General features: G+C 38.2%; 1 protein-coding gene across 1 annotated transcript in view; it reads left to right on the top strand.

The window, feature by feature from the left end:
* VTI1A (vesicle transport through interaction with t-SNAREs 1A) overlaps positions 1-22647 on the top strand; it is a 446001-nt gene that overhangs the window by 90676 nt on the left and 332678 nt on the right. The window contains exon 4 of the mRNA XM_006879932.1: positions 11999-12076. Coding sequence (XP_006879994.1) covers positions 11999-12076 — 78 coding nt within the window. The remainder of the gene's footprint in view (positions 1-11998; positions 12077-22647) is intronic.

Below are 22647 nucleotides of genomic sequence, written 5' to 3'. Positions count from 1 at the left end.
CCTAACACACACACAGAGTCTTTGCTGTCAAGCATAATGACCCTGTAAGACAGAATAGAGCTGCCCTGTAGGCTTTCAGAATCTATAAATCTTAACAAAAGTAGATTGTTTATTCCTTTATTCTGGAGGGGCTGCTGCGTTCAAAATGCTGACCTTCCAGTTTGCAGTCAGCTGCTTTAACCATTGAGTCACGAGGGTTTTCCTTGAGTTATCTGTTGGTTGGAGTTAATAATAATGCACCAGTCATGTTGTATTCATTGTAGTGGTTGCACCACGCTAACAAGCATGAACAAAACTACCAACTCCTGCACCTGTCACTGTCAGGGTAGTTCTCGCCCATGGCAGCCGCCATTGTGTTTTCATGCTGGAAATCTTCACAGGAACAGGCAGCTTAATCTTTCTCCTGTGACGTGCCTGGTGAATTCGAACCATAAACATTTTATCAGCAGCCCAAAATGCAACCCCTTCTTCCACAAGGGCTCCATATACTAATGTCAGGTGTTAATAGCAGGGGCAAGTGGGTGTGAGGTACGTGGGGAAACCCAATCTTCTATAAACTTTCCATAAAATCTCAATAAGAAAAAAACACCACCAAACTAGTCTAAAAGTAAATGGTCTCTTTTTATGAAAAAACCTGTTGGTTATGACCACTGGGGATTGGTAATCCTGAGTTATCCTGTGGAATGTTAGTGAGGAAAGCCAGTTTGTAGTAACCTGAGTAGTGAATAGGTGGCACTAGTGAGCTGGAACATAAGTGGAGTTTGTTCTGGTTGTTGTCGTCAACCATCAGGTAACTGACTCAGAGCTGACCCTCCAGTGAGTTTTTAGAGGCAGAAAATTGCATGAGAGGAGATTGACCGTCTTTCTCCAATGGAGCAGCTGGTGGAGGTGAACTGCATGACACTGGGTTGGCAGCACAACTCTTTCCAACTAAGCCACAGAGCTTAGGGCTCCCTTGGTATCTGTAGAGTACTCTTCAACAAGATTGGCTGGGAAGAATAAAGAGAATGAATACTAGCTGGAAAGATTAGTATAAGGCAAAATAGCTTTTAAAAATACATAACAACACTGGGATACACTTAAAGATACTTACATACTTCAAGGAAACACATAGTAGAGATTGAGTTATTGGAGCAAGAGAAAGGACATTTAACTGATAGAGCAAAGCCCCCGTGTAGTCAAGATTTTATGTTACTTAACTGAAAATTGAGAATCATCTATAAAGTACGTACTGGCTATGAGTCATGTCTAGAGATTCAAATTTCCTTTATTACATTTTAAGTTTTCACTCACTCTTATATAGAAAAGATCTTCAAAAATGTTTTCATGGAAAATTGGAACCAAAAGCATTGTTTGGTCTATTGCCTAAACATTCTAGTTTATTGGCTATATTCATAAGGTGAAGAAGAAATGATATACATCTTTGTTATTATCACTGCATCCATGCATGTTCTGACACAATGTGAGCCCAAAGCTAAGTACTAGGAAAACATTGCAAGTTTGTATTTGCTTATGGCTTGACGGACTTCTTTCTAAAATTCCAAGAGTAATTAATTGTATAGTAATTACCAGTTCCTATGGTTGAGGAGGCAATCCTTAACACATCTTAATATACCTGATAGGACTTCTCTCTGGACCATTTGGGCAGGTGACTGGTGTTTTGTAGCACAGCCTTTGAAGATTAACCCTAAAACATATTGAAGTTATGCCCATAGATATGGTTGTGACCCAGCCATTGAGATTTCTGCTCTATCAAATGAAAACACTCTGAACATTTGGGACCCTTGACCTTTCAGACACATTGTCATCAATATTTCAGATGTTGCCAATAATGTATTATGTTGCTATTGTTGAGTACCATTGAATCAGGACCAACCCATAGCTGACCCTCCAGCAGGTTTTCAGATGTAGTATATCACATGGGCGGAGATTGCCTTTCCTTCTCCTGCAGAGCAGTTGGTGGATTTGAACAGTGTGCCTTCAGGACTGCTGCACAGCTTTTTACCAGTAGGCCAGCAGAGCTCCAGTGTATTTATAGCAGTTCAAATTTTGTTTGAAGATATAGAAATAGAATCTGTAGACCAATCAACTTTGTAACTGATGCTAACTTGGTGGAACTGTGTAGATGATGCATCCTTGACCTTGAGGAAGAAGCCGACTCCAGCCTGTTGTGCTCATAGAAAGAGCTCTGATATTGGGAAACCCATCTTCCTTGTTCTACTTGCTCTTTCCTAGCTGGGTGACCTTGGTTTGTTGTTAGGTGCTGGCAAGTTGATTTTGACTCAGTGATTCCAAGTGGCAAAGTAAAGCAATCCCTTAAGGTTTTCTGAGCTGTAACCATTGTGGACGTGATCACCACATCTTCTCCCACATTGTCTCTGAATAGATCCAAATCGGCAACCTTTCCATTAGCAGCCAAACTCTTAGTCATTTCTGCCACCAGCTTTCCAGGGTAGAGCACTCCTCTGTCTTAGAATCCCTCATGCTTAAACTTGGGAGCTGGTCTGGATGGTGCCTCACTCTCGATGGTATCGTTCTATTATTTATATGCTACTTCAATGTCAGGTATGTAGACTCCCCAAGATTGTTTGCTCTTGGGTGCCTACATCAGTTATGGTTGTTGTTGTTGTTATGTGCCGTTGATTCACCTACAGTTCATAGCGACGCTGTGTACAACAACCCTAAATTCTACCCTATTCTGTGCCAATCTCACCATCTCTGACACACCTACACCTATGACCCCAGTCACTGAATCAATCCATCTCATAGAGGGCCTTCCTCTCCTACGCTGTCCCTCCACCCTCCCAAGAATGATGTCCTTCTCCAAGGATTGGTCCCTCCTTGCAACATGTCCAAAGTATGTCAGATGAAGCTTCAGAATCCTTGCCTCTAAGGAGCCTCCCAGCTTCACCCTCTCCAGGTCAAATCTGTTTTCTTAGCAGTCCATGATATAGTCAATACTCTTCTCCAACACCACAACTCAAAGATATCAATTCTCCTTCTATCATCATCATCCCTAGTCATTGTCCAGCTCTCTGATACATAGCAAGTGATTGCAAAGAGAGATTTTAAATCAATGGTTGCTCTTTCTTCCCAGTGCTAAGCAGATTACATTGGAAAGCCTATTGTTGTCGTTATGTGCCATTGAGTCACCTGCGACTCACCTGCGACCCTGTGTACAACAGCTCTGAACCTTGCCTTATCCTGAGCCAAGGTCATCTTTTCCAATAGACCCAAACCCACATCTCCAGTCACTGAGTCAGTCCATCTCATCCTGGGTCTTCCTCTTCTGTGCTGTCCCTCCATCCTTTGAAGGATGGTGTTCTTTTCCAAGGACTGGTTCTTCCTAGTCAGATGCCCAAGGTATGGAGATGGAGCTTCAAAATCCTTGCCTCCAGGGAACAGCTTGGTTTCACCCTCTCCAGGATTGACCAGTTTGTTCTTCTGGCAGTCCAATACTCTTCTCCAGCACTACAACTCAAAGACTTCTTCATTGTCCAGCTTTCTGACACATAGCAAATAATTGCAAAGACCATGGTCTGGATCAGGCACGCCTTTGTCTCCAGACTGACATCGTTGCTCTTCAGTACTCTAGAGACGTCCCTGACAGCATATAAATTGCTTTTATAAATATATGTGCAATACTTCAATTGCGAGCTCTGGTCACTTAGTGGCAAGAGGCTGCACTACAGTCCTGAAGGCACACAGTTCAAGGCCACATGCGGGAGAAGAATGGGTGATATTCTCCCATGTGATTAACTGCTTCTGAAAACTCACTAGTGGGCTGTGGGTCAGTTCTGACTCGACAGTACACAACAATAACAATAACAACTTCAATAATTCCTTTAAAAATACAAACAAAGCATCTGTTGTTTATAATTTCTTTATTGGGGTATCATATTCTGGCAGGAGCACGTTGTAGGAACTTTGTATTTCATGAACAAACAAACTAATAAACACTGTGACACTTGATTATTTCAGGTAAAGTCACTGACGTTTTTGTTGTTTTATCTTTTACTGTCAAAAAAGACTTTAAAGAATTTAGTTTCCTTCCTCTCCATACTTACACTATTCCAGACATGGCCCAAAACATCTGGACGTTCTATCATGAGCTGATTTTTCTGAATGAAGTAATTTAATTATTGATTGACAAACTGACATAATTTTAGACCAGGTCACACCGTGTTCTGTGTCAACAGCAAAGTCATAAAACAAGAGCATATGCAAGTGCACAGGGCTGGGAATCCACGCTTCACTTTACAATGCTGCTGCCAGACTTAACCTTTCAGGCTTCAGCCAGTTCTGCCTGATTTGGTCATGGCTGACAAAGCAAAATCCAAACAGACCCAACAGTAAAATATAGGTGTACCAGAATGATGATAATTAAAAAAAAAAAAAAAAAGAAGAACAACAAAAAATCATTGCTAAAGGCTTGGAGCCACCTCATAGGTGACCACCCCCCAACTCCCGGTACATTTACAGAGGCTGTAAATTGCTTAAGAGATTGCCCATCCTTCTTCAGAGCAGCTGATAGATTTGAAGTCTTGCATTTGGGTTGGCAGTGCAACACCCTACCCACCAACACACTTGGCCACTATAACTCTCATAGAATGATAATGAAACAAGAAAAATTATGGTAGATAACCTTGCTAGAAATGTAATTTCCTTCTTAGAAAACAAGAATTTTGTGTATATTACATAGTAACCAGGTCTCTTGAATGGCAGAACCAAAACCAGAACCAGTGATACCTGCCTCAAAGAAGGCAACTGACTATGCTACTTTGAACGTGAGTCACTTTGTGTGGTCTGGGAATCTGATCTCCCACTTCAGGGTCCTGAAATGGTTCACTATGCACCTTCCGAGTCTCCAATCCCCCAAAAATTCCATCAGTTTTCCTGTTGCTGTTGCTATTCCACTTTATCCAAAATTTACAAATTTGGATTTATTCCAGTTTCACAGCATTGGCCATGACCCACCTGGTTCAGGCGAGTTTAAACCTCTGGTTTAGGAATTCTAGGGGACGAAATGAAGAAGTGCCGGTCATGATTGCCGGCTTCTCTTGTTTTGCAAGTCATTAGATGATGTAGCAACAATGAGGTTGGTTTCCCAGTATAAATAAAAGTCTAGTCTAGCGTTGTGAAACACAACTGGAATTACTATTCCATATGGATTGCATGAGTTTGTGGAAATCTCTATTGTTATACACGTGCACCTACACACAACTTCATCATATGTATATAAATATCCCCATGAATGTTACAGCTAATTTTTAAAGTAATTAAAGGGGAATGTGATACCATTTTTATAGCCCTGATACTCTAAGCATATATAGTGTTTTTAAAGCATAAATAATAATTATACATGAGAGTGATTGTTGTGAGGTACCTTAGACTTGAGTGTGACTAATAGTGACCCTATGAACAACAGATCTGAACCCTGTCCTATCCTGTGCCGTCCTTATCCCCGAGACTTGAGTCCATTGCCAGTTAGTGTCAGTCCATCTTGCTGAGGATTTTCTTCTCCTTTCCTAACTCTCCACCTTTCCCATCATGATGCCCATTCCCAAGGAGTAGCTTCTCCTAACAACATGGCCAAAGTATGTGAGACAAAGCTTTACCGTCCTTATCGAAGGAGCACGCTGGTTGCACCTTCTCCAAAACATGTTTGTTCTTTTGGGTATTCAGAACTGAGAGTGGTAAGAATTTAAAAGTTAAAAAAAAAAATTCTAAGCATTCTCTTCTGTGGTTATTTTGATGTTTTTGTGGTAAGGTGCTTTCTCTACTGTAGCTTAGCAGCAAAATGTCTTAGTATTGGCTTCCATGTGACCCACTGGCTGTAAGCGTATCTTAGAAAGTGTGCTTTCCTCTCTCCCCTCTTCCCTTAAAAATAAATAAATAAATAAATAAAAGAAAGTGTGCTTTCCTCTTTATAACTACAGTATTGGTGGCATCAACCCCTCACAGTGAACGAAATTGACCTTTAAATAGTTCCTAGAGCAAGAGTGAGCCATTATTTTGTGGAATTATTACTTAGAAGGGAGATTGGCACTTAACTTTCTCTGATAACGTCACTGAAGTGTAGTAAAACATTTGCCTTTGAAAGCTTTCTTCAATCATAGTGCCATATAACGGAGAGTTGGGCAAAACAATGCAGGCGAATAACTGGCTTAAACAATATGAACGTCTAAAAACGACTTTTAGTATGTATTTGTAAATCACTTTTAAGAAAGCATGCTCTCATTTAGGTGTTGAGCAGTCTGCACATAGGCTTAATGTGAGTCAGAACGGACTTGATGACAGTGGGTGATTCTGATATTAATTACCAGGTTAGATTCAGCTGACCTCCCTTCTCAGGCTGATAATAATGATGGTGTTATCATTAGTTTATAATATTTAAATCCTCACAAGAGCTCTAGAGGTAAATATTGCTGCCACGTTAATGGGAGCTCTCGTGGCCTAGGGTAAGAAGCTACACTGCAATGCCCACAGTTCGAGGCCAGCAGCTGCTCCGTGGGAGAAGGATGAGCAGTTTCCGCCTGTGCCATTTATTGCCCCTGAAAACCCACTGAAGGGTCAGTTTATGGGTCATTTCCACCTAGCCAGTAATCTCCAACCACGACAATATTACAGAAGAAGAAATTGCCATTCTGACAATTCACTTCCTTTATACTATATAATCTATACTAAATATTAAAGTGTCTTGTGTGTAATTTTTTACTCCGTGCCTTGTGTTTTTTTCTTATCAATAATTCAATAAGGAACAAAAATTTACCTTACATTTCCTTTTGCCTTTACCTAAGCCATGCAGTATGGTGGTTTAACCCTAGTCACTTTTTTGCTAAACTTTAATATATCAGTGATAACACTGATAAACAAAAATTCAAAAATTACGTTTTCCCCTCAAAGGTTAGTGTTTCACTCTTCTAGACTGATGAGACTTTTTAGGTCCTAGAGCAGGAATGGAGTGTGTAGAAAAGCTGACCCTGGCCATGGAGAACTGGAAGCAAGCTTAAAAATGGAATGCTTTGTGCCAAAGATAGAGGCATTTTAGAAAATGCCATCTGGACCTTGCAGAAGTATGATATTATTTAATTAGAACCAGATAAAATGAAGTATAAATGAATGCCAGCAATTATTTTATTTGCTAATAAATATAATTTCACAGTATTCTGTAGATATCACGAAAGTTAATTGTAACAGGAACAGTTAAATTCTTTGGCTATGAAAGCATAACCATTTTTAATAGACGTATCACCTGGGAAACTTGGGCATTATTAAATATTTGGAGACTGAAAGACATGGTGGAAGCAATGGAAAAGTGTGGCCAGACTGGGTAATTTGTTTTAGACCTATGGAGAAATCTATTAACCATTTCTTCTATAGACCAATTTGATTAGGAGCCCGGACAAGCTGTTCTTTCATTACTTACAAAAAGCATACTGCACTTTGTATCAATTATTTAGCTGTCTGCAGCACATAGATTAGAATAAAGGGCTTTCTTGGTGTTTGTGAATATTGTGGATTGCTGATTAGTAATTAAAGTACTGAATGAACAAAATTAGGCCACAATTGAATGGGAATGAGAAAGTCTTAATTCCAAGATACAGATGTTAGAAACAGATTGTGTTGAGCAGCCTCTTCTATAGTGGCATTCTACATAGCCGTGGAGTATTTGACTCCCATGTAAAACTCCCGTCCAATGCCTTACAGATGGTTTCCTCTCCCATGGCTTGTGATGTAGCTGTATGAGTATTAATTTAGTGAAATATCCTGTCTGCCAGGTGTGGGAACTAGCTGATTTTATTGTAATACCAGATCATTACTTAATTCATATGCGACAGAGTGCAGCACATGGAAAGCATTATAAATCTATTTACAATGTGGCTGGTCTGATGATAACATTGTATTAAATTCCCAGGTGAGGCAATTTAAGCAATTGCTTTGCCATGTGCACACTGTGGAAATTAAATTCTCATAGACGAGTTAGTAATAAACCAACTTCATTGTTATGCTTACGTTAGTGGTAAGTTTGTAGACTCCTCATTTTTGTTACCTACACCCTATTTCACATGTAAACTCATGCAAGAGGGGGTCCCACAGATTGTAGTTCTTAATTAGTTTAAGTTAATTCATTTTGGTTTTAATTTTGAATTGTTCCTCCAAGAACACATTCCATTCATTTGGGAAATGTTAAGACTTGGGTCAAACAGATAGACTGTTCAAGCAAATTTCTAGACAAAATGAAGCAAGTGTATTTGTTTGAACTTAGCCTCAAGAAAAAATCAGCCAATCAGTATGCAGAAGTCCTGTTCATATACCAAGTGACAAGTTCTTTGAATCTGAAATTCTTATCTTCATAACCAGGGAATCACTTTTGTCATCAATTTGAAAGAACCATTGAAACTTTCTGCATCTCACTTCCTAGGGCTAAAAATCAGTTGTTACTTGGTCACATATTTCCTCTAGTGTGTCAGTTTCTCTGTCCAGTTGTTAACTGGTGCACCTGAGTGTGTCGGTTGGAAGGAATAGGCTTTACACAAACACACAATTAAAAGTGAGGAAAGTTCGTGCATTTAACACTTTTTGTGTATGTGGGAAGTGGAGGGTGGGCAAATATTGTCAGTGGAAGCTTTTCTATCTTTATGGGACGGACCAGAAATTGCAGTAGATTACAAACTGCACAGAGCTTCTGTCGTCTCCAGAAGCCACATATAAAGCACCAGTAGACAGTGGTAACTGACAACTAAGACTAAAAATGTTGACAATTTCTTGATTTGCCTGGTTAGCTTATGTATAGAAGTCATTAACTATTTATAAAATGCATTATGAATTGGGTTCCTTCAGACTGTAGCTGAGTGTGTGACATTTCCAGCTCAAATTCTCAAGCTTGCATTTGGCTAAAGTACAGATTTATATACAGTTGATAATAAAGTAAAAATATTTCACTTAGGAAGATAACAATAGATGTTTGAGTTTCATTAACATTGGAACCTTTGCCCCCACCCTAAATTAAAGTGTTATGTAGTATAGAGTCGGCTTTTTAAAAAATTCCATGAAAGGTAGTGTCATTTATTGATGTTTTGGCAGAAAATTACCCATAAAATAAGCAGTTTATCATTCAAAGGAATTTGCCTTTCCTGGCATTCAATTAATTTAGTTATGGCCCTGCAGGCTAAATTATGGTTGATTATAATCAGTTTACCTGAATTTTCAAACTTTAAAAAAAATTGTGAGGAAATAACAATCTGGGGCAGTTGAAGTATAGTCCTTAATAAAGAAAAATCCTGATTTTTTTCCCCCTTCCCTTTGCAAGTAGAGCTCATTGGTAAAGAACTCCATTTTCAGAATTGCTTGTGTCATTTTCATGTGGACCTATTTCTGATATTTGAAATGAATTGTCTTTTCATTCCTTAAGAGAAGGTAGCTCTCACAGAGAGCACTTTGTAAACTTAGCATATAATTTGCTTAACTACATCCAGAAAGCCAAATGACCAGCTTTTACCATCCCAAATGGTAAATCATGTCATTTATAGGGACCACCACCCTTCAGCTGTCGATGAATTTGTAGTTCTCCTCTATCATTGAGCATGTACACTGATAATTGCTGGTTTTTAAAAAGCCAGGGATGCTACCAAAGCAAGATTGGATATTTAAAGATACACACTTGTCATTTCCTTCCTTTTTTAAGTATCACAAATCAAAATAAAAATACAATGAATTGAATAATCTATGCCAATTTGTTGGTATTTTGGTGAAAAAAAAAAGGGAAAACAAAAACAATCTCCATATGATCTTCTTGCGTACTGTGGGATGTTTTAGTCTCCCATAGTGATGAAATGAATAATTAAAAAGTCCGCTCTGATACCACAGCCTGTTTAAAGGTTCTCATTTCCTTTAATGCTTTAAAATACTTTTACTCAGCTAGTTTGAAACTGCTGTAGTGGGAATCTCCAAATGGGTGAAAGGGAGATTTGGCTTGATCAAGCCATTGTCATAAAGAAGACCAAGAAGTGACCTGTCCTTGGAATTTTGCACTTTCCAATACAACTCGGTATGAATGTACAGTGTTAACTAATTAATGGTATCAGTAGAAGTTAAAGCAAGGAAAGGTCACATAATACATGCTGTTGGTAAGAAGTCCACTGTGCTGATACATGAATGAGTTGAGTCCTCCTGAATTGCCAAGAGATGGGATAAAAACATAGGATTTACTGAACTCAGGCTTATGCCATCTCCACTTTTTCTTTCTCTCTCTGCCATAGTGTTAGCTTTGTTTACTTTTGTCAGCTGAACATCACTAATTATAGTTGCCGAGGTATAAGACTTACATCTGTGACAGAGAAAAGACTGGGGCAGGGTTGAGATGGAGTGCAGGTCAAGGGCAGGATACACCATCTTTATTCGTCAGCATTTTGCATTTCTTGTACTTTTTTTCTCCGTGTGACAGAATGAGCACTGAGTTATGTTTGTGTCAGGACCACAAGATCCTAGTCTCAATTCAGGTACTGCTTCATTTAGAATTCCATGGGACTTGTTAGATTTGTTTACTTGTATTTTATGTTACAATCACCGGCTTCCAACTAGGGTTTTACCAAAGAGTGAGACTCCATTCTCTATGGCTCTGTCATATATATTCTTTCTCAAGTACTTACTACTTGGTAGAATTGAAAACTAGCCACAGAAATAATTTTATGTGGGTTGTTTTTGTTTTTTTTTTAATTGTGTGTTTAAGGTTCATGTAGGGAACTTTAAGTATGCTGGTTAGCCTTATCTAAGACTTTTCAGAACCTAATATGATTCTATGTTCAAGGTATAGCAAAGCAGTGTTATTCATTCAAAGGCTTAAAAAGATCTAATTCAAAATCTTACTGGTTTCGCAGAGACTAGTAGTAGACTCTTTAAAATATTGATTCAGATGACAGTTTAACAGATAAGATATACTATATCCTAAACAGAAGACCATAAGGAAGAAAATGTTCAGTATTATTTTCCAAGTGCCTTTTTTAAAAAACAAAACAAAACTGACTTATTTCTTAGTTACATCAGAAGCACAAAAGGCAACAAAACAAACATAAACCAGCATTGAAATCTGAAGCAGGAATGTTGAGGTAGGATTAGAGGCTCAACTCCAGCTTCACAAGTAATTTTCTGAGCTTTTTAGCTTTTCCAAATATGTGTACATTTAGATCATGTATAGATTGCTTACAGTTATGGCCTTGTGACTTTACAGGTAAAGGCAGATTTCTTGCAAAACAAAATTGTAATGTGTGAAACACTGACTTACTGGCCACTTATTTACTGGGACTGTGAAGCGTGGACTGGAAACCTACTTGCCTCTATTTGCTCGGATTGGAAAATTTGTTTTCAAACACACATCCACATCCCCATTACTTTTCATTAGGCCATTATTTCTAGAGGACTTGGACACTTCAATTACTCTTTGGAAGAAGGATGGGCTTTTAAATGATCTCTTTTTCTGGTTAATGAAATCACAATAATGAAGGAAATATAGACGAGCTATTCCAGGCATTCCAGGGCATATAGGTAGAGATATTCAGGAAGTAGATTTGAAAAAGACCTATATTGTACATTCCACTTTGTCCTGCAGTATGAAAGGTTCTCGTGGCCTCCAGTTAGAAGTAGAATCTGGTAAATGTTGCAGATACATAACTATGTCGATGCATTTCCTTCAACTTAGTTATGGTCTTAACAAAGCTATACAAGATAATATGTAAGTTCTGATCCATTTATTAATATTAATAGAGTGTTCACAAAATACTGAATTTTCCTTCATTGTCTTTTTTTTTTAAAAGCCTTCTAATTTACATTAGACTTTTTAAGTTCAAGAACTTTCTCTAACTTTGGGTTGCAGATTTTCACCAGTGCGTTTCCATTAGGGGGCTCTCGAGTTTTGAGATGATCAGCCTTGATACCAGTAACACAGCCTTTACTTTTCTAACGTTCATCCTGCTCTCTCCCTTTTTGTTTTGTTTTATAGAAAAGGTCACGGATCGCCTACAGTGACGAAGTCCGGAATGAGCTCCTGGGGGATGATGGGAATTCCTCAGAGAACCAGGTAGAATGCTAATCAGGAAGGCCCGGTGGGTGGCTGGAGGGTGAAGGAGGTCAGTGGAACACTGGGCTCTCAAGCTGCTCCTTAACAGTATTAGCAGCAACTCATGTGGAAGCGATACTGTTTAATGCAAAGCTGGAGTCTTAATCAACTTCAAAATGTTTCTTGGAGATCTTACATTTAACCCTTTACCTTGTGATCACTGTCTGCTATCTTTTAAAAAAATCTTTTCTTCTCCTTTCTTTATTATTTAGTACTTAAGGAATAACTTGAAACACACTGTTTGCAGACAAAGCCAAGGTCTTCACCTCAAACACATGTAAAAGGAATAAAAAAAGTACATAATACAGCTTTGATAATAATGCGGTATAATTAAATCAACACTTGCAACAAAACAAATGAAAGTAAGCTTTCAAAATTCAACAGGGTGGCTCAGGCACCCGTTGTGTAGCGTCTTAAAAAATATATTCACCAAAATGCAAATTTTAAGCACCAGGGTGGAACTGGGATGCCCATGTAGAGTACATGCCTCTGTTAAGTAATAATTGCAATAATCATAATAATAGGAGAAGGCTTTTTTGCAGTTTAAGATGGGCATAGGCAAAAATAAGATGCAATTTCTTCTTAAAAGGACCTTAAACTTAGCTGTGCGTTCTCATTGGATCACACAGCAGTGTCATAAGACTCTTATTACTGTGTCTTTTCTTTCCTTCAATTAAAACGGCAGACTTCTTTAACTCGTTAGTCATCGTACATATGGCTTGTTAAGAGTTTAAAGAACCTCAGAGCAGAACTGGCATTAAAAAAGTCTCCAACAATCTTAGTGACTGCTTTTCTTTGACATTTTTAAGAAGAATAAGTGATGGAGAACTTTAAAAGTAAGACCTGGAAAAAAAAAAGAAGTAGTAAGACCTGGATGTGTTTATTAGTGTTCCTTTGACAAGCATCGTAAAAACACATAAATAAAGTGAACATAACTCATTCATTGAGTAAGCCAAACATTTTAATAAGGTAGTGAAGCATAATATGCCGATATGCATAATAAAAATTGAATAATTGCATTTACCATCTCAAAATACTATATTTCTTTCAATACTGATACAATCTATCCTAATGATAATATTTGTACATTAAAACTCTTCCAACTCCACTACCTCTAAAAAGGCAGAGGAATCACTGAGTTGATTATATTTGGTTTTGGACAAATTTCACATACTCCACTATTTGGATGTTATCAGCTTGAGTTTATAAATGTAAACACATAGGAATTTTAGTCTCTTTGATTGAAATGTGACAATAGCTAAGGGGTGGGGGGATAAGGAACACATCAAATAAAAAGCAATGCTGTGATATAGGGAGTTTACTCAGAATAAATAATGCGAAAATGAGAGCGTATGTTTTTCTTTTTTGTAGGAGGTGTAAACTCCTGTGTGTACCTCCTGATTGAATTATAATTTCATTTCCTTTTCTTGCTGCGAAAAAAAGAGAGACATTATCATGTTATTTTTAAAAAGTAGAGGGTACATAGTATAAAGAAGAGAAAAACCCCACAACTGTAGATCTTTCCCTTACTTGAATCTACTGCCTAAAGTAGAGGAAATAGAAAGGAGGAGAACGCTGCTGTCTAATTCAGCCTCCTTTATTGTAATGGATGTTGTAGTACTGTGACAGGAATCTTCTTTCTGTCTTTTTCTCTCTCTTAACATGTTCACTTCTCTTAATGGACATTTTATATGCCTAAAACATTTGCCTTACATACATATGATTTTTTTTCTGCCTAAAGAAAAATACTCCATAAAAATAGATTGAGTTCCTATTTTCTGAATTTCTCAAATTATATTCCTGTCACTTAAAAGTGATTATGCAGAGATTTCCCCTGGACTTGTATAAATCAAACTTAAAAATTCTGAAAGTGCTTGGAGAACCTGAAGTTTCTTTGTAAGGAACTGTCACTTCAATAAATAGAGCATGATAAATTATAGTCATGAGAGTATGTAACTGTTAGATTCTTGCTTATGTGGACTTTCCAGTGTAAAATTTGAATTAGGCTTGAAAGTTCAAAGAGATACACTTACTGTTTTGAATATTTTGCTCACATGTACCAAATCATGATGAAGTAATTAATTTTGGATTTTAAGCTCCTTTTCCTAATATAGAATTTAAAATCCTTCTAACTAAAATGCATGCTTATCCAGGTATAGTCACTTAAGAATAGCTCTTTAATCTGTATTAGCATTCATTCAGACTATGAATCAAAACAGAAGCTCTTTCTTTAAAGAAAGAAAAGGTCTTAACTTGGCTCTTCATATTCATTCTTGTGGCCCAGTGGTCTCCCCCTTCTCACCTCTCCACTCAGGGTAGAGTAAGATAAAATTGATGTAAGAAATATTTGCTTTCCCTATGTTTATTTTCAAGTTCATTTTTGAGAAATTGATATTTAGAACTCCCTGCCCATGTACTAAATAGGAAATAAGGGAGGACATGGAGACCAAATGTGACAAAAAATAGAAATTGGGGGAAGCTTGTCAATTAAAAACATAGGTCAGAAAGGAAAATAATAAAAAGGGGGCTTATATTGCTGGTTAAAACTAGGTAAACTAAACGATGACAATTTAGTTCTTTTCCAGGGTTTGTATACATTTCCTTAGAGCAGATTCTGAGGATTTAGAAATACATGGATATAATAATGGTTGTGTCCTACTTTGACTATTTAGAATTCCATTTTTTGACACATTTGATTATTAATGGTATTATAATCTACCAAATAAATTATAATGAATATTAGCTCTTAAACATCTATGCATTTTTCCATAGAAAGATACATGGAAATCTCAGAAATAAGGACTTTCTAAAATACATTTTTATGCCTTTCATACAATAGACAACGTCATGGTCTTTGTATTACAGAATCCATTACATAACCAAGAATCTAGCTCATCTCTGATTTACAAAGGACGGACAAAATTATCTACTTTGTCTATTTAGTTAATTTTTGGGGTTATCATCTTCGTTAAAACTGTTGTCTTAAAGTATTATCATTCCATTTTATTAAAAAATTATCATATTTTCCAGGTCAGGTGGCAACATTTATTTCTGCCCAAGAGTTGATTTCTTGAAAGTAGTGAGGCATTTAAAGTGGAACCAGTCTTGGAAAAGGAAAAACAACTTCTAGAATTAAGTCACAGAACTCTTTCCTGGAGATTGACAATGGGGCCCAGAGGAGGTTTCAGACTCTTCCTTCTTGAAACCCTGAGAGTGTCTGAGTTGTCATAGGCAGAATTACACTGATCAGGAACTTTGAGTAAAATGCAAAATAGAAGGTTCAGAAACTATCCAGACCCAGAGATTTCCAAAGGTGCCGAAATTTTTTTTTACGGGGGTGAAAAGCAGTATTTAGACGGGCTAGGATGACTTAATATTTTAATACGACGTCCTCTTAAGTTCTGATTTGGGCTTGCTGTGCATAAAGTGTGTCAAACTTCGGCTCCAGCCCAGGGGGCGAAGTCGGTCAATTTAATTCCCCGAGATCTGAAGAAGGTCGGTGTCATTCCCCGCAGCCCCGGCGGAGCAGATCATTACCGGGCCCCCATCTGTTCCTTACGTGCCGAGGGTTTATAGCCAAATAAATAGACTGTCATCCTAAGTTCAGAAAATTGTGTGTTCGACCCACGATAATGTGTAAAGGGCGTTTAATAGAGTTCAGCATTTATTCGTTATCTGTATGCGGACAGAGACGGCGGTGGCGTTATCAGCTTTTATTATATTTAAAAAAAAAGAGAGAGAGCTGATGGGGGAGGGGAGAGCGCGCCGTGGGTCACGTGAGCTGTGCGCCTGCGCACCACGCTCAGCGGCCGCCTCCGTTCTCCTTCCGGGCGCAGCCGAGGCCCCGGCCACCAGAGATTCCGCTGGTTCAGACCAGCGTAAACCAGATCTCTGCAGCGCACAAAGGCGTGCATTACCTCTTGTATGCAATTCTGCATTCTGCATTGGGGGGGTAGGGAAGGAGGGTTGCACACATCTTTGTTTTGGGGGGAAAAAGCAGTTGAGGATGAACACTCAACATGGTGGCCTTGCAGCTTGACGACACCAGCGATGGGGTTGGGAACTCCCATCACATAGGAAAGTAGCAGGCCCGGCCGCATCTTGCCATCTTTTGTGTACTTGAATGAGTCAACTCTGAGCTGAATTGACACACACACACACACACATACACATACAGAGAGATTAAAAACCCTCCCATGACCAAGCTTAGCTGCAAATCCGGTGTAGAGCTTGAAGGCAGCCATGCAGCACAAACAAGATAGAGCGGTTTTTGTTTGGCACCTATTGAAAAAACAAATGGGGAGCATTTTTAAACACTCATTGATTATGGCAGGGTGGCATGCCCCCAATGGTCTCCATGGCCGAGGAGTAGTTTTAAACTTTGGCCCTTTAAGTATCATAGTCAACAGAAGAATGGTGTCCCCCCAGAAAGAAAAAGAGAGCCGTGCGATCAATGCGCAGATCGCCTCTCTTCTGGGAAGAATTCATGTTGGCCTTTTTTTTTCTCCCATGATGATGGGCGAGCAAAGAGAAAGATTCTGATATGTGATAGGCCAGGCGGTTGAGTTCACATTTTACTTGAATAGTAACTTTGTGTTTTTAGTGTTTTACTGGGACACCTTGGGCTGTTGCTGACACAGGATGAGTATATTAATTAAAAAATGCTTTCTTGTTTATTTTGAATGGGTGATATTAAAAGTTACATTTAAATGCGCTGTGGCTCATTATAGAATAGTCTCTACCCAGTTTTGTAAAGGCTTCATTGCAATTTTGAGATCTCATTCTTTTGTTCTGCACTTTTCATAGAACAAACAACAGAATAAGCAGGAATGCACAGGGGCTCCCTGGAATTGGAGACAAAAACAGCATTAAGCATTGAGAAATCCGGGTGACAGTAAACACGATACTTTGCGAAGATGTATAGTGAGCAATTCATGGCACGTTCCTCCCAAAGAAATAGTTTTAATTTATTGGCCTGCATATGTCAAGTGTTATAACAGATGTTACAGATACTTGGATGTTTAAAAATTATCAGTTGTAGACCTGAATTGCTGTGGATGCACATTTCAGGCCTAGAACATGGTTTACAGTGTATTGCAGAAGAGGTTTCAGTTTCGTCTCGCTGCTGATACTGTGGGAATCACATCAGCTCTATGGTGATGTTTGTGGTTTAGAGTACTGTCAAGCTTACATTAGAATAAGCTAAACCACACATACACAGAACATACACAGAATGAACCAGATCTCTGTTTATATACATTTTCTAGTTTCTAAAGAATTAAGCAACTTGCTTTTGCCTGTTATGTTTAAAGCGAATGGTAAATTTTCCACACTATCATAGAATTTACTCGCAGGTAAAGATTGTGGGTTTTGTTGGGGTTTTTTTTTTCTCTCCCCAATTGAACTTTAGTGAAAACAAACTAGAGACTAAATGAAAAAGACGTATGCCATTGAGATCGCCAAATTTATAAGACGCTCCTACAAAATTTAAAAATGGGGGCGGGGGGACACTGCATGTGATGAGTTAAGCAAAATGAAACCCTAAAGGCAAACCTTTATTTTTCTAAGAATAGTGAAGTATTTTTCCGATACTGTGCCCTAAATAAGTACTATGTAGCTTTTTTTCTGAAATAAAATAATGTTCCATCCCAATGCGTTCCTGTTACTGCAGCAGGTACAAGTATGACATTATAAACCTAATAGTTTGTTGTTTTAAATACTCATTGGGATCAAAGCGTGAACTATTAATCATTTTCATTTATAGGTGAAATCTGAAATCAGCTGTCATGGCTCAAAATAGAAACATCTTGAAAACTTGTATATACAAAACCTCTTCAGTGGTACAGTCTTAGAAGAGAAGAACAGTAAACTTGTTTTCTTTCTTTATAATATAGACTTCTATGAAGTCGTTCCCCTTTATTTCATGATGGTGTCTTAGATGTACTTTAAAAGAGAATTTCACACTATTCTCTTTGTTTAATGTGACAGTGTGAGAAAGTGATCTTTATTCCTTCAAAAAACTCTGCATGTAGTCTATGTTTAGGTTCTTTTAATGTGTTTGTCTGTGATTTTTAAATGCTAAACATGTAAACAGATAAATTGTCAATGTTAATTCTGTATCCTGTCACACAACTGATCTTTCTTTCCTGCCATTTCTTTCCTTTTTATCTTTTTTTTTTTTTTTTGCGCATTCATGTTGCAGTTGATAAAATTACGTGAAGAGGTGAGTACTTCCTAGGTTGGTGTGTTGGGGTTTTTTTAATTCTGCTTTTCCCTATAAGAGCGATTTTCTGAATCTGAAGTAGATCTTTGGGTTATTTTTTTTTCCCTGGGAACTCTATACATAACACACTTATTGATTATACTGCTTGGAAATAGTTTCTCCTGCTGATTTTTAAAAAACAACTCTATGCTAACCATGCTTATCACAGGCATCATTGTTTGATAGCATCAGAGGAAAGTACATATTTGAAAGTCCATGGGGAAAAAAAGGAAATCATACCTTCAAATGGTACCAGCTTACAGTTTTAATATAGCTTCTTACTTCAGGTTTATTCTTATTGTGTTGCTTTCTCATAAAAAATACAGTATTTTTTAAAAAATATATTCTGGAATACTCTCATGACACTGTTTTTAAGTTAAATTCCTTTCTCAAAATTCCAAGACACTATGGATCCATTATCCTTCTGGAGAAGCACACATATGTTATAAATGCCCTGCGAGTCTGTGTACACAGATACCTAAGAAGAGCCAAAGCTCTCGTCATTGTTAAACACTTTCCCTTTTGGAGGAAATAGCACCCAAGTGAGTTCTCATTTTCCTGACTTTGCTAGTCTGTTTTGCAAAGCGGCTCTGGACTCTTTCTATGGCCCAGCAAATATTTGCAGCAGTGTTTATCGTTTTAGTCCATCTCAGTGAGGTGTGCTAGGTGATTTTGTTGCTTTTGCTTATCAAGCTAAGCATATCACATATTCTTTGGACTCCTGTCAAAGATACAGAAGTTTTTGTATATATTTTTATATAGAGAGAAATTTATCACTTCCACATTAGAGCATGTTAGTGGCCTGTATTGCAGTTTGAAAATTAGTGTTTCATTTCTTATAATAATCAGAGCATGAAAGCACTGGATTATTTTTACATGTAGATTGACTTCATTGATGGAGATTGCCCTAGAAGTTGGGTTGTTTGAGATTTTATGTATTATGATGATGATGATGATGATGATGATGATGATGATGGTATCAGTAATCTCTAGGTGAGCTAATTTAGAGACTTAAAGATTCTGATTTTCATCAGCTCTTCCCATTTAAAATTCATTAATGGTGTATTCTTTTAGTTAAAGTAATAATAATATACATAAAGGGAAGAGAGAGTAAAGAAAAACCTCACCATTCTTGTGTGTATTTTCTTTTCTTTTTCTCTTAAACATACACACACATCGTAATAAAAAGATTAGTAGATCCATCACAGTGTTTTGCAGGATATCTGCTTATATCTATCTGCTTATGCTCCTTTTCAGGTAGAATCTGAATTTTCACATGTTAATGAAGCCTAACAATAGACTTGGAAATCTGTTTAAAAATTTTTGCACGAAACTCTCAGGCCTAAAATTTAAGCAGCGAATTCGACTGACAAAATCTTGTGCCTCGTTACAGCCAACATTTCCCCCCCAAAGATTTATTTTCTTAAGCTGCTTTGTGTGAACTTGGAAGTCTCCTTTCTAAAAGCTGAATGTATCAGGTCTGCATTTTTTTAAAAAGCATGTTCCGTATTGTGTGAGGGCTTAACTCTTTTGTTGTTTCCTAGGACCAGTTCCTTCAGTTCTGGTTCTGGAATGCATGCTTTTGAAACTGTAGCCCCTAACGGAACTGTAAATGCAAGAATTAGCTCTTCCAGCGACCGCAGTAATGCAGTGGAAGGAGATTTTGTTACTTCTTCCTGAACAGTTTTTCCTATGGTTGCAGCCTTGGTATTTATAGGAGAGGCAGCCGATGAATGACAGTGCATCGGTTTATGGTTGGCTGTGCAGTGAGTGTTCACAGCCAGGATTCAAATCGTAGATTGAAAGTAACCCCAGTTTTCTTTCTTGTACCAGTGCTATGAGGACAAGCACTCATGCACTGGGAGATGTGGTGTTTTGCTGGTTTGGGTCTGAGGTGTGCCAGGCCTTTTCTCGGGTGCTCCCTCCAGGCTCTGCTCACATGGCATGAGCGTGAGGGGAGCGTGGTGGTGCAGAGGTGAGGAGCCGGCCTTGGCTGGCTGAGCGCTCTGTGAATCCAGCACCTCAAGCTCTGCTCTTAGCAAAGCTCCCCACACACGTTGAGCGCTGTCTGAAGCTCCTGCACAGCTTCCCTTACCTGCTTTGAAAAGGGTTGAGAAGAGGGTGAGAGAAAGAGTTTGGGATGGAGAGTGGGGGCAAGTTAAAAGCATCCGCTGCTCCTGTAGCGGATTTCCTTTCATTCAGGAGACCAGGGCAATGTACAACTAAGGGAACAATGTAAATAGCGCCGCTGTTACAAGAACTTGATTTTAGTTTGACTTAAGTGAAGAGGTTCCAAAATACAAAGTGAGATCCTGCTGGAATACTGCTGGTAAACCTCTTGTGTGCAGATTTACGCCGATAAAATTGAACTGACCTGGAGAAGAGTTGCTCCCATTTTTCAGGAATATACATTTTTCTTTAAATGTCCTTTTAGAAATTTAGAAACCAGTACAGTCACACATAGTATAATCTGATTTTACTCTCTTTCCTGGGATTCCCCCAATTCATTCTATACTTAAGGTTTTCTTTTCTACATTATATGTTATAATTTCATTAGAATGTCCATTTCTGATATTGAACTTTGTTCTTTTTTTTTTTTTAAATAAGAAATCTATAGTAGCTACATGCTTTCTTTTAACATGGGAACTATTCTCAGTATGAAAATGAGCACAAAAATCTTTGTTCTCTTAATCTGGATTAAAATTCAGATTTGTTCTTTATTTCACTGATCAGACTGATACCTTTTTAAACAATCCTCAATTTGAAGCCAAAGTCCTTTGCAGAGGTGGGACATAAGAGTTACTGAAGGGAAGAACCAGCCGTCCCTACCTCCAGATCCATGCAGAGAGAGCTAGTAGTATGAAAGCTGGCTTTGACAAGCTTTGCAAAGTGTTTAATTTTATTTAAAAAATAGTCCTCTGTACCAACGAGCTAGAACTGCCCTTGTTTTTTTTTATTATCCTCAATTATAGTCTTTAGAGATTTTGGCTTTTCATAATACTAGAAGCCAGCCTTCCTCTCTCCCTTTTATGGATTTAGTTGTTTTTGTTTTTTCTTGGAGGAGGCAGAGGAAATTTTTTCATTAATTTCCTCCATTATATATTAGACAACTCTATTAATTATTATAGACTGTTTTGCAGCTCCCTGACCTTCACATCAGGTCCTATCTCTCTGTTCTAAATGCATTGTTTTAATGATTCCCTCCCTCACAACCTCCCCCCACCCCAAATTTTTTTTTTTCAAGGAAAGCTTTGATGTGGCTTTAGCTGCCTCCAACGTCTGGCCGCATCTCAGATGTGTCACCTATGCCGGGAGGGAATAAGGAAATCACGTTTTGAATGGTAATGATAACATACTAATCACTTCCTTTCTTTGAAGATGGAAGCGAGATATTCTGTCAGCATCCCTGGCTGCTAGAGCTTGGAGGCACTGGTCTAGGTGTATTAGCTTAAGTGTGCATGTCAATACAGCTTGCATCTCCAGGATCCATGGGGGCTCATTAGAGCACGGCAGATCGTTTCGCCGGACAGCCACTCAGATTGTATGTGTGGCACCTCCTTTTTTATTATTATTGGAAAGCATTTCTTCGATTTTAAGTGACATCTGTCAACAACACAAAGTTGTAGGAGTTGTAGTTGTGCTTTTTCTTTCTTTTTGACCAGACTCCAACCCAGATTTGAGGGAGGAAGGTAGTAATTTATACAAATATATTTGTGAATGCACAAGTGTACAGATACATACATACAGTGCTCTGGGTACACACGCACATCCATGCTCATGTGTGTATTCTTATCCAGTCACAATCTTGATTAGCTTATAAATATCTGGCAACCTTGATTGAGCTAGTGTGGGATTATTAATGACTGAAAGCGGGGGCTGGGGAGAAGCTGTCTAAATGTAGAAAAGCAAGCTTAGACGCTCAGAATTTGGGAAATATTCCTATTTCCTGATCAGATATAAAGTGAAATAAATGTGTATCATCATTCTACTTTTAGGTCACAAATTAAAACCTCGTTTACTTCCGATTGAGTTCTGTGTGTTTGGGATAAACCTGCAATTGGGTTCATCTGTTTGTGTGGAGACAATTGTACTCCTTATTTCTTGGGGGTTGCTTCTAGTTGCCTTAAAACTGCTACTTAGTATTCTGTGTTAGTCACATATGTTGTTGTAGATGGCACCTTACCACACATCCAAAATTGAGGCTCCTTCCCCTAAAAATGAAGTTCCTGTTTCAAAATTACTGTCTGCAGGAATCAAAAGAACAAGTGCA

Source organism: Elephantulus edwardii, unplaced genomic scaffold, assembly GCF_000299155.1.
Source record: "Elephantulus edwardii isolate Elephantulus edwardi_28Jun2011 unplaced genomic scaffold, EleEdw1.0 scaffold00006, whole genome shotgun sequence".
Taxonomy (NCBI): Eukaryota; Metazoa; Chordata; class Mammalia; order Macroscelidea; family Macroscelididae; genus Elephantulus; species Elephantulus edwardii.
This window is presented reverse-complemented; position numbering and strand designations above follow the sequence as displayed.